The 13,212-nt window shown below is 37.8% G+C and overlaps 1 protein-coding gene across 1 annotated transcript in view; it reads left to right on the top strand.

Annotated features, from left to right (window-relative positions):
* Positions 1-12,944, top strand: part of FAR1 (fatty acyl-CoA reductase 1) — a 39,499-nt gene extending 26,555 nt beyond the window's left edge. Inside the window, exons 10-12 of the mRNA XM_054826829.1 lie at positions 5,076-5,205; positions 6,323-6,450; positions 9,992-12,944. Of these exons, the coding sequence (XP_054682804.1) occupies positions 5,076-5,205; positions 6,323-6,450; positions 9,992-10,154 (421 nt within the window). The 3' untranslated portion in view covers positions 10,155-12,944. The remainder of the gene's footprint in view (positions 1-5,075; positions 5,206-6,322; positions 6,451-9,991) is intronic.
* The last annotated feature ends 268 nt before the right edge of the window (positions 12,945-13,212 follow it).

The raw sequence follows: 13,212 nt of genomic DNA, 5'->3' as shown, positions 1-13,212 counted from the left end.
TTGTTCTGAGTGAAAAAGGACTTGCTTAACTTCAAATGTGCCTTCTCTCCACCACTATTTAGCAGAAAAACTTGAGCAGTACAGTAAAAATGTAGTAAAATCAGCACAAGAATATTCAAATACCGTGCTAACTTGACTTCCCATGATCAATGGCCTGCCTTCTCTGTGCTGAGTCTGCATACACTTCTGAAGTCTTTATTGTGTACGATGTAGGAAGAACTCTTAAGCAATGAAATTACTGTAGGTTTAACCGCACTATTGTCATACTGACAGGATATTGTACTGCAACTGAATGAGAAATTTTTAACAAGTGGAAGAAATAGATCAGGCCTATGACCCTTCAGAACTAAAGGATTATGGTCATAATAATTAAAAAAAAAAATCTTCCTGTTCAGGGTTTTTCAAAAACTTACCTGTTTAAATCTTTCTGCAGTATGAAATCATTCTTTTCACCTCACTTGAAGTAATGTTTTTAGTGAGATGGAAATCTTTTTGCTGTTTTTGCATCTAGTTGAAGGTTCTTGAATTCAATAATTCTCTGTTAATATTAACAGCTAAGGAAAGGGAAAGAAGAAATAGTACATATAATATTTCTTCCAAATTTTGTAGAAAGAACATGTACAATAAAGACTGGCATAATGAAGATTTAATATTTTATACTAAATACTTAAGACTGTAATTGCACAATGCTATAACATAAATAGTGGTGATAATCCTTAGCATCCACGTTTAAGGATAGTGTTGTCAGTAGCTTGCCATACATATTTAGTTGCATGGCAAAGCTTATTAATTGTGTAATTAATGTAAGGCATAGTTTTCTGTTGTAACTTTGCATAGTGCTTAGCACAACAGAACCATATGTTACTGTTGTGGTTTAACCTGGCAGGCAGCTAAAACAACCACACAGCCTTTGCTCACTCCCCTTCTTCCCTGTGCTTCCCCTCCCCCCTCCCAGTGGGATGGGCGAGAGAATAGAAAAAAATTTAAAGTTGTAGGTTGAGATAAAAACAATTTAATAGGACAGAAAAGGAAGAGAATTATAATGATAAAAAGATGCAAAAGTCATGCACAGCACAATTGCTCACCACCCGCTGACTGATGCCCAGCTAGTTACCAAGCTGCAGGCCTCCCTGGCCAGCTGCCCCCAGCTTATATACTGAGTATGACATCATATGGTATGGATATCCCTTTGGCCAGTTTGGGTCAGCTGTCCTGGCTGTGCCCCCTCCTAGCTCCTTGTGTACCTCCTGTGGAAGGCTCATGCCTCCTCGCTGGCAGAGTCTGGGAAGCTGAAAAGTCCTTGACTTATTTGCAAACACTGCTTAGCAACAACTAAAACATTAGCATGTTGTCAATGTTATTTTCATACTAAATCCAAAACACAGCACTATACCAGCTACTAGGAAGAGAATTAACTCTATTCCAGCAGAAACTAGGACAGTTATTTAAAAACAATTCACTATATTTGAAATCTTAAAACCTTCAAAAATATACACCCAGCAGATCTTTCCAGTTAGTCTGAAAGAACAGAACGTAGCATGAAATACTTAAAGTTGTAATTCTGGGATTTCTCCAGCAATTGACTTTCTGTTACTGCTTCTTAGAAAGCTGAAGTGAAGGTGTGGTTGATGTATTTAGGGAGGTGTAAAATTTCGTATCTATCACTTTGATTTAAAGCTTCTTAAAACTTAACATGAAGCACCTTTCACATAGTTACTGTCTTACAAACCAGAAATGAGTAAAGAGTACACTTTTATTGAATAGATTAATAAGTTTTTTCTTCTTGGAAGCACTTTTAAGTTGTGCACTTAAAGGAACCACAGAGCTGCTGGAAAGATAAGAATTCCATTAGTATGTTTTACACTTCAAAATCTGCATCTACATGAAAATCTGAACAAAGACAAATCTGAAAACTTTATGTATTTTAGAGGAATCTTTTTAAAAAATAATAATAATTAGTTATCTCTAATGCTTATGCAGAGACTTTCAGATTGGCAGCCTGTAGATCTGCTGAAGGATCAGTCTGCATTTAGCATCAGAACTGGTTTTAGCCTGGAGACAATAGGTTGTGTGTAAGACTTGAAAATGCAGTCATAGCCTTAAGCCAGGTTGCTTACAGTTGTCTGGTATAGACACATGCCCACCTAACTGACGGATAATTGAGTTAATTATTGCTTAAAACTTTTAATTCCAGTGATGTGCTTCTCAAACTGTTATGTTTTTTTGTGTTAATGGCAGTAAGGACTGCCTAGTAGAGGCAAAATTCTACTTGGTATCTAGGTGAAAGTTTTGCATGCTGTCACACTGACTTGCCTGCTGCTGCTAATGTTCTTTATGACGATCAGCAGGTCTGACTTTTTTCTGTCTTCAGCTTATGAAGAAGGCATGATGCAATGCTTGATAGTATACTGACTGGTTATATATGGCTTTGATATTTATGACTTGTATCCAACGGCTCTCTCTGGAACAACCTGTGAAGTGTATATTTCAAAACTTCAGGTTGAGAGATAAAGTTCCATTATGTGTTCTCATGCTCTTTTTTGAGCTGTGTGTGTATTCCCATTTGTAGGAGGAATATGGTGCCATTGAAGTTATAAAACTTAGTTTGCCAGATCTAAACAAGTGTCCACTAAATGACACTCATTGCTGACATCTCTGAATATGAGAGGCTGTCACCATACTTGAAAGTGTAGTTTCATGTTGATTTAGAGTAAACTAACAAACTGTCACCAAGAAAGTTGGTCCTATTCTGCCAACCTTGTAATTGATCTAGCGGTTGAGAGAATGTGGACACATTTGATTCTTTTCGCTGATATATCAAGACACTAACCCTACAAAGAAAAAAAAATTCCACTGATAAATTGAATCAGTTGGTTCTGTGGCCAGTTACTAAATCCAGTTTGCATTGTAGGGAGGGGAAAAAATTTGCAGCCGAGGTAAGGAGCTCTTTTTAATCAGCTTAGCTATACTCTAAAACCTTATCCATAAGTAGAGACAGCAAGATTCCCAGCAGAGGTTAGTCTTTACATTAGTTAAAATTTAGTTTAGCTTTTCTGTACCGAAAAGAGCGAAAACCAATGTCAGTGGCCAGTAACAAGTGCAAAATCTACACCTGTCTGATCAGATGTTAAGTTGCACCATTTAGTATTTTGCAGGGGCAGAAGTCTTAATCTGTAGTAGTCTAAGTGCTCTAAAACTTAGCTGCTCTTGTGGCTTAGCATAAGAACACAAATTGGGGAGGCACAAAAGGGCAAGTCAATTAAGTTAAATCTTAAGACTGTCAGTGGACAGACCTCTGCAAAAAGTCTTAGCCACCATGTCCTGTTTGGCACTATTTTTATCCAGGCCATTTTGCTATGAGGTCTTTCTGGCTTAACTGACCAGTGAGATCTTTGCTTTCCAAGTTTTGAGTTATTTTCTGAATTTTTTGACTTAACTATTATGCTTTTTTTCATGTTCAGTTTTGTTAGCACAGGATATGTTTTGTATGCATAGTCTTACATTCCTAATTATTTTTGAATCAGAGGAACTCTGGTTCAACTCAGCTCCCACTGTTGCCATCTTGCCCAACCGTTGAAACTATAAATAGGTGTGTGAAAGCATCTGGAAATGTCTATTAATAAAATTAGCTGGTGGTCTAAAATTTTAATACAATTCTGAATTTTACTCTGTGAATAGGTTCCTGTAAGGTTTAAGGAAAAATATTTGTGCTTTTTCTGCTTTAGAGATACTCTGCTTTTTTCAGTGGTCTCTGCAGTTTGTATTACTCCATTTCAAGAGAAAGAGGCAATTTTGATATTCCCTTAGATATGGGGATGCCAGCCATTTGTGACAGTAGGGGACTGTTTAGAAGAGTTTCTGGGACAATGTGCTATATCCCTTCTACAAGTATGAATGCATCAAGGCAGCTTTCAGAGAAAAATCAGTGTTTTTTATTGCTTCTATGAACTTCATTGAACAAAACTTAACTTCAGAAAGCCATTTCCTGTTAGTGCTGGGTTGGTCTGCTTTCTTTGCCTCCTTACCCCCCTACCCCTTGCTTAAAATGATCAGTGTGTCCTGCTATAAGGATCAAATTGGAATCAGTTCTGAGAGCTGGAAAAAGCTCAAGCACCCAAAGTGGGAATTTAATAGGATTAGGTTATGAAGTACTAGTTAATACTTACTAAAATTGAGTGACTCTCTCTAGCACTGAAACACTTAAATTTTCTTGTCATAAATGTGGAAAATTTGCATCTGAGAGACTGGATGGCTCACATTTTTTGAGTCCACTTCAGATAGTCCGATCAAAGAGAAACTTGCCCAAATTGATCCTTATAACATAATTTCTCTGTACTCTAAGTGATGTTTTTGTAGAGTTGCTTCCTCTGCATAATAAGAGAGGATAGAAGGTGTTTCTGCATATTTTGAAGTAGCATAGAACTGATCACAGCAGGATCTGCTGTGCCCTGTCTGTACCCTTAAATATTTTCCTGCCCTTTGCTGCAGAAGCAGTAGGGTTTAAGGGGCTAAGCCATATTTTTGGTGGTTTTAAGCCTCAATCTCTTAGTGACCATAACAAACCAGTTTTGTTACAGAGATCTGGTCTTGCACAGTGTGTGGGAACATCAGGGAAACTTACTCCCTTGCTTAAAGTTGTCATGTGCATATGTTTTGCACTGTGCAATTCAACTGTTTCATCAAATCAAACTGCTCAGTATAGCTAGATATTCCAGTATGCTGAAAAATGTTCTGTGTCCTGAAATAAGAGTTACCAACAGAAGAACACATTTTACCATCTTTGCTTTTTTTTAGGGAAGAAACTTACTATTGCACTGGGAAGTAGGATTAGGAAAAAAGGATTGTCCTATAATTTCTGTCTCTATAAAAAGATTGGACAGCCATGGTCCACTCTAATAATATGCAGAAACATCCTATTGATCTAATATAACATGCTTTGGGTACAGAGCAGGGTGGGATATGTTAACATAGGGGTGTGGGGTTGGAGGGTAAAAAAAATTTACAATCTTACTGTTTTTCTTGTTTGAACTAACCTTTACTGTTGTAACCTGTACATTCCATGCCTTGGACTGTAGGATGATGAAAACAATAACACGTCTTCATAAGGCCATGATGTTATTAGAATACTTTACAAGCAATTCTTGGATCTGGAATACTGAAAATATGACTATGCTAATGAACCAGCTAAACCCACAAGACAAAAAGGCAAGTAGCTGTGTTATGTGGGCATGGGGACTGAAAGTGAAATATAAGCTTATTGATTTAAGATTGAATAAGGACATGAACTGGTAATGCTGCTTACTGTAACACAGAGCTAACCTTAGCACTAACTCAGCGCTGGAGATCTGTGACGCAACCTTTCAGTTGTGCCAGGGCTGTGTCGTGAGCTAGATCAGTGGTGTGATCAGAGATGAGGAAGGGCAGGACCCCCTTGAAGGAGGCCTGATGTAAAAGATGGTTGTCTTTGGAGTGGCCTGATCGTGTGTGGTGTTGCCTATGTAGCAACCAAATGGCCAAGCTGTTAACATTTTACACATGTTGTGAATAAAACAAGGCTTTGCTTCCTGACCACTATGGAAGCATGGACTTGAGGATTTCATGTCTGTATAACAGCTTCTAAATCTGAATACAGTTTCACTGCACGAAACTGTTTACTTGTCTCTTGTTCCTGTAATGATCTTGCTCATTCTTTTACCTGGAACAAAATTGGCAAAGTTAAAAACCTACTAGGAAAATCTTGGTATTTATTGGGACTTAAACAGCTGAATCTTGACTTGAGGAAATCAATACATCTGTGAAAAACTTGAGTTGTGAATTTACTGTAGTACCTTCCTCTCCTGAGGAGGATACTCACGTGGTTCTTCTTAAAATGTAGCTGTACCATTATAAGCACAGGTAAAAGAACTCTGTAGTTATTAAACAGTGGACTTGCCACAGAGCAGTGTTGATTCTACAGCATATTAGAATTTTGTTGCTTAAAAGGAAACAACGTAATAGAAAATAGTTTTTTCTAGAGTGGAATTCCTTACAGACAGATCAAATGGGAAAGCAGTGCATGTGGAAGTTAAGGGAAGAATATTACTGCTGAGGAGGAAAAATAAGTCATGAAATTGTTGAAATTTGGAAGAGATGGTATAAGAAGCTGGTGGTTGAGTCAGAAGTGGGATCTAAATCTGGATCGTCCTTATGATTAAGGACAAGATAATTCCAGTTTTTCTTTGATGCAAGAAAGTTATCTGGTATAAAGGCATTTATTCTCCTTTATTATATATATCAGGAGAATTTTTAGGCAACTAAGGGTGAATGCTTTTATTTTATACAGACGTTTAATTTCGATGTTCGACAACTACATTGGGCAGAATACATGGAAAATTACTGCATGGGAACAAAGAAATATGTGCTCAATGAAGAGATGTCTGGCCTCCCTGCAGCTAGGAAACACTTGAATAAGTAAGTAGAAATTTTTATTTTCCTCTATTTATATATACTGCATTTTCCTGCCCTTGTCAAGTTTTGCTTTTCCATGTTATGACTTAATTGTTCTCTATAGCACCTGTTTAGATCCTCCACAATTATTCTGTTCCAGTCCAGTGGTCTGCAGTATTTTCTAAAGAAGTCAGATGTCATCTTTCTTGTTTTATTTGTTGCTCCTGAGTTGCTCTCTGTATTAATAGTTACAATATCAGTCTGGGAGTATGGTTGTAGCTCTGATCACTAGTGTGTACTGTAATCCAGGTTTCTGATTTTACCCAAGTGTCTTTTGGAAGGTAAAAAAGGTACACAGTAACACAATCAGAATGGCTTGTTCAGTTAAGGACATTTAATAAACAATAGTTGTTTCTTCTGGGAATGTGATCTTTTGTAGCAGGCGAGTAAACAGGCATGGACTCTCTACCTCAGAGCAGGAAACTTTTATGTTGGTGCTCTAACATGACTTCTAGCCTTTTATCTGTGGCTCAACTCCTCCAATTTGAATATGTTGTTACTGTCCGGCATTTTACTGGCACAGTTGCCCTTGTTTTGTTCTTGGCTGATTCATAATGACAGTTGTAGACCTTCTGATTTGTCTCTTTAAAGAGTGAAATAAGTGGTTAATCTTGTTCTGCAATACTACTTCACATCTGCTATCCTGATAGCACAAAGTGGTCCAAGTCATTACTTGGGTTATTCTTCTAAAGACAAGGATTTGCAGTTCCAGAGCAGATCGGCATGATATGTTATGATCTCAAATACAGAATCAGAATGGTTTGAGTTGGAATGGACCTTAAAGATCATCCAATTCCAACCCCCCTGCCTTGAGCAGGGATACCCTCCACTAGACCAGTTTGCCCAAAGCCCATTCAACCTGGCCTTGAATGCTTCCAGGGAGGGTGCATCTGTAACTTCTCTGGGCAACCTGTTCCAGTGCCTCACCACACTCACAGAAAATTATTATTTTTCCTAATATCTAATCTAAATCTACCCTCTTTCAGCTTAAATCCATTACCTATTGTCCTATCACTACATGCCGTTGTAAACAGTCACTCTCCAGCTTTCTTATAGGTCATCTTTAGGTATTGGAAGACCACAATAAGGTCTACCCAGAGCCTTCTCTTCTCCAGGCTGAACAACCCCAACTCTCTCAGCCTGTCCTCATAGGAGAGGTGCTCCAGTCCTCTCATCTTCGTGGCCTTCCTCTGAACTTGCTCCAACAGCTTCATGCCTCTCTTGTACTGAGGACCCCAGAGCTGGATGCAATACTCCAGGTGGGGGTTTCACAGGAGCAGAGTAGAGGGGCAGAATCACCTCCCTTGACCTGCTGGTCACACTTCTTTTGATGCAGCCCAGGACATGGTTGGCTTTCTGGGCTGCAAGCGCACATTGCAGAGTCATGTTGAGCTTCTTGTTCACTGACACCCCAGAGTCCTTCTCATCAAGGCTGCTCTCAGTCCGTTCTCTGCCCAGCCTTTGTTTGTGCTTGGGACTGCCCTGACCCACGTGCAGGACCTTGCACTTGGCCTTGTTGAACTTCATGCAGTTTGCACAGGCCCACCTCTCAAGCCTGTTAAGGTCCCTCCTGGATGGCATCCCTTCCCTCCAGTGTGTCGACCGCACCACACAGCTTGGTGTCATCGGCAAACCTGCTGAGGGTGCACTTGATCCCGCTGTCCATGTTGCCGACAAAGATGTTAAACAGTACCAGTCCCAATACCAACCCTTGAGGAATGCCACTTGTCACTGACCTCCACTTGGACATGGAACTATAGACTGCAACTCTGAGTGCGACCATCCAACCAATTCCTTGTCCACTGAGTGGTCCATCCGTTGAATCCACGTCTCTCCAGTTTAGAGATGAGGATGTTGTGTGGGACAGTGTCACATGCTTTGCACAAGTCCAGGTAGATGATGTCAGTTGCTCTTCCCTTGTCCACCAATGCTGTAACCCTGTTGAAGGCCACCAAGTTTGTCAGGCACGATTTGCCCTTAGTAAAGCCATGTTGGCTGTCACTCATCACCTGCTTATTTTCCATGTGCCTAGTTCTGTAGGGGTATCTGCTCCGTGATCTTGCTGGGCACAGAGGTGAAACTGACCAGCCTGTAGTTCCCTGGGTCTTCCTTTTTTCCCTTTTTAAAAATGGGGGTGTTTTTTCACCTTTTCCAGTCAGTGGGAGCTTCACCAGGCTGTCACAAATTCTCCTGATATGATGGATAGTGGCTTAGCAACTTTATCCACCAGTTCCCTCAGGACCCGCAAATGCATCTCATCAGGTCTTTTGAAAGATGGTAATCTTTGATAATGGTGGGGATAGCTGAAGAGGTGTCCCATTCTGATTTTTTTTTTTAATTTAGGTGCTGTTAAAAAATGCATAGGAGTTATCATATAGTTACCATTCTTTGTATAAAGGATTGTACCAAAAATAACATGAGAAATAGTCTTGTATTGGAACGGCATCTGGTTGCCCCCTGCTCTCTGTTTATAAGTGGGTTATTTTGCAAGAGGTTTAGATTCTAACATATATTTACTCTGAGGTAATAGGTTGGTCTCTTCTGTTACCATCTAGTGCTTAACTCTAATCTGAACTTGAGGAGTCCATTGCTTCAATATTAACCAGATGTGGCAGGCTAGGGAATTTGACTTCTCTAGGAAACTACCGAGTAAAATTTTTCCTCAAATAGAAAAGTGAGCTTTACTCTTGTAATATAGAAATTTAGACTGTTTTTTCTACAAATAAGGTATGTAAAGGAATGTCTGGCTATAGCAACGCCCAGTCTACATGCAAAACAAGGTAAGGGCAGTATTTCCTTAAAGAGCTGCCCTTAAAATACAAATTGTCATGATCTGCTGAACCAAAGAGATTGCTCTCTTTCTAAGAAATCTGAGCAAAATCTAGTTACTGTTTGTCTTGAAGCTTCCATCTTTACATGTGAGAAGATTGCTGAAAGTCACAGTTGCCCTAAAAGGACACTTAAGTTCTAATCTTGAAATATAATTCTCTGAGAAGGAATGAGTTTAAAATTGCAGTGAAGGCTCTGGTCTCTGTGGCTGGAAAATCCTATGATGTAGTTGTTTGGTTTTTTCTAGCAGCAGCTGGAGTTACTTCTACATATTTTTAGTTTTAAATACATGGAGGGGATGAGGGGAGTTCATAGTGTTAAATATTTTCTTGGTTTTTGGGGTGGCTGGTAGCCTTCTATAGGTAAGTTATTGTGTGTGTGCCCTTGACTTTAAGAGGTTTTTATCAAGCAGCTATAAAGCAGAAGTACCTGTGGTTAGCTACAGGGCTGGCTCTGTTCCTTAGTTTTCATGTGTTCCACTTTTCAACAGTGAACTATGGAAAAGCCTTCTCTGGTCTTTCACTTATCAGCTTATTTCCATCATTTACTTAATACCACTCATATCTTGAGATGAATAGATGAAGAAATTAAATTCTACATTAGAAGTTAATTTTTAGAGTGTTCTTATTTGCTGTAAATACCTTGGCTTTTAATTATTTCTTTTGTTTTTCCTTAGGTTAAGGAATATACGCTATGGCTTCAACACAATTCTTGTGATCCTGATCTGGCGTATCTTTATTGCAAGATCACAAATGGCAAGAAATATCTGGTACTTTGTGGTTAGTCTGTGTTACAAGTTCCTCTCCTACTTCAGAGCCTCCAGTACTATGAGATACTGAAGAAGAGAATTTAGCATTAGGACATCTATGCATATGGTGGTCTAACTGCACAAAGCCTGTAACATGTAGTCATCTCACATTTTGTAAAAGCATAATTTCATCTTAAATTGGAGTGCAAAATATACAGTATGGTATATGTAATGTTAGTTGTGTATCTTCTTGGAAACAGAGCAAATAAAATGGTCAAGTGCCATGTTGAATTGGCATTAGACAAGCAATTAAATAACTTTAACTCTTTGACCTGGAGAAAACATTTTAGACCACTGACCAATGTAACTGTGCAATTTGGAACTTGTTTGATTGAAATCTGCCTTAACATGATTTTTTTCTTTTAAGTTTTACTCCACATAGAGCAAGATAAGCATTGACTTAGTAGTTGCTAGTTGCTGTAGACCTATTTATTTGAAATTCTTCTAAATTACAAAGGGTTTTACAAGTTGCAAAAGTGTATAAATGATGGTGGATCTCCTGGAAAAAAAGAAATTTGAGGATTTTTGTAATTTGTCTTTACTTTTTGCCACTTCTTCCCTTCTCAAAGTAGGGATGCAACAATGGTGCCTACTTTGCTTTAAAAGGAAAAAAGAAAAAACAAAAAATTCACCCTTCCTTAATTACTGAAAGCCTTTTGTCTGATCTGGTCGTCAGAATGCACTTAGTGATTCAGTTCTGTGCTAGAAACTGTGGCTTTATCCAACTTACATTTATGTCAGCATGAACAATTTGCTTCTCTGAAAGCAGAATTGATCCTGTCATCGAATAGATAAAAGGAAATGTAATCCTGAGCGGGGCAAAAATAAAGTCATTGACCGTCCTCTCTTTTTAATGATTTTTATTGAGAACACAGAGCCAGCACTTGATTATTACACTTCTGACTTCAAAAGGTAAATATATTTGAAAGGAATTTATTATGCTTAGTTGCTATTTATGTTACTGGTAATAGTAGCTGGACAAACTATAGGCTTTCATTAAGAGATATACCTGTTTTTAAATTCTAAGCAATGTTACCAAATACTTCATGAATTAATAGGTTTTTTTAATCTGAGCTATGAAATGTGATGCATGGACAACCCCAATGCGTAAGCACACTTTCTCATCCCTGCCCCAATAAAACCTCTCATTTCACTGGGCAAGCAGAGCAAGGTGCACCTTCCTTCAAAATGAAAGTATGTTAACATTTTTTTCATCTGTCTTTTAACTTAATTTATTAGGTTTAAATCTGAAAAAAATCTGTTTTTTTTTCCTGCATGTTACTTTCTTTCAGTAGGGAAAACATTTGTAAAAAATAGCAAGTTGTAAGAAAAGACTGAATCCTTGTTTAAGGCAATACATTAAGATCCCTTTAAATTTTGGTTGCACAGAATTCTGAGAACACTGTAATGTTCCTCTAATTGATGCACTGACCAGCACCCTTGCCTAGTGTTTATTCATTAAAATCAGTTAATACTGATGAATATGTTCTTGATTCTGCTTGGAAAGGCAAATAATGACTTAATTACAGAAAAGCTATGTTATACTTGCCCTTGGTAGTTTTTTGTCCTATTTGAATTAAGTATGTAAAAGACTTATTTTACTATTCTTGTGAAAACTCTTACTTTAAAGAGAATACCTTTCCTGCAGGTGTCTATCTCATTTTGAAAAGATAATGGCTTCCTTGCTGAAGCTAAATATTCTGGAGTAAGAAGTTAAGCTGTAATTCCTTTTTAAAATTACCTGTGTATATATGTTAGTGATGAAAAGCTAAATGGTCTAGGACCACACCTGGTGTGAGAGACCTCTGACTGTGTCTGAAAATAAATTATGGCCTCTGTGATTGAAGATGTTACGCTTTAACAAATAATTAGGTGTATTAAACTTTTTAGTTGCCTCCCCAAGTATTTTACTAGACCTGAAAGTATGCTTAAGCATTCCTGCATTGTAGACTTTTTTCAGAGGTGCCTACTCTCCAATGACACCCCTTGTCCCATGTTGGCATGTGGTTGAAGTTTGCAAAAGACAAATATATCATATTCTGAAAATGATTCTGTGAAGAAATTCACTTATGAATTTTGGTTGTTTATAACTATTACACATGATACTTTTAATGTTGATTTGTTAATACTGAGAACTATGAAGCCAGTGAACTAATTATTTCTGGTCCAAAACACTGCTTAGAAATTTATTCTTTTGAATAAATAACAAAGAAAAGGATTACTTTAAACATAAGGATATTTAATGTCTACTCTTTAAACATTTGCCAATTTAGAAACCCATTTTTTTCCCTCTTTGAAGACCGTGGTTCTGTGCACTATTGGTATCTTACACAAACTCATCAGGCATCCTATTTAACTGACAAAAGATTGTGTCATGTTTATTACATTAGTTTTGTCACTTCCTGTGGTCAGTCTGTGAAACTCTATCTAAAACTACTGGAGGTTTTTCCATATCAGAACCCTGTTCTCTTGCAGTTCTTCATACAGTGTTTGCACATAATAGATGTTGATCAAAAATATACCGGAACTATATTTTGATACAGTAAGCTAGACTCACTGTACTGACTAGCAAGTTACAGGAGGTAATCCAGTTGGTTAAATAGGAAGAAGAGCAGTCTGAAACAACATGATCACTTAAGTTACTGGTATTTAAATTTGGGACCAGGAAAAAAATTACGTTTTCCTGTAATGTTTTTCTCTGCTGTAGGAACAGATGTTTGGAAACAAATGCTAAATCCGTGAGCTTTTATAAGACATAAACAGAAATATTGGGTGCCTTTTGTTTGTAAACCAAAAATAAACAAATCCCTTGAAAGTGTCATTACAGTGTTTATTGTATTTTTGCATAGTTTTAGTCTAATTTGTGGAAAATAACTGGATAGCATAAATGGCATCTTAATATACATGAGTATGCTCCTTGTGAGAAGCTTTGAAAGTCAAGTTAATGACTAATACTGTGTTTTTAAAAAACAAAACCTTCACAATCACAAAACAAAAACAACAAACAAACCCCCCACAATCTAAACTTTTGTGGGGTCATATCAAAACACATGGTGAGATATGCTTGATCGTGGTGACTTTGTCTGTCA

The sequence above is a fragment of the Grus americana genome, chromosome 5, assembly GCF_028858705.1.
Source record: "Grus americana isolate bGruAme1 chromosome 5, bGruAme1.mat, whole genome shotgun sequence".
Classification (NCBI taxonomy): domain Eukaryota; kingdom Metazoa; phylum Chordata; class Aves; order Gruiformes; family Gruidae; genus Grus; species Grus americana.
This window is presented reverse-complemented; position numbering and strand designations above follow the sequence as displayed.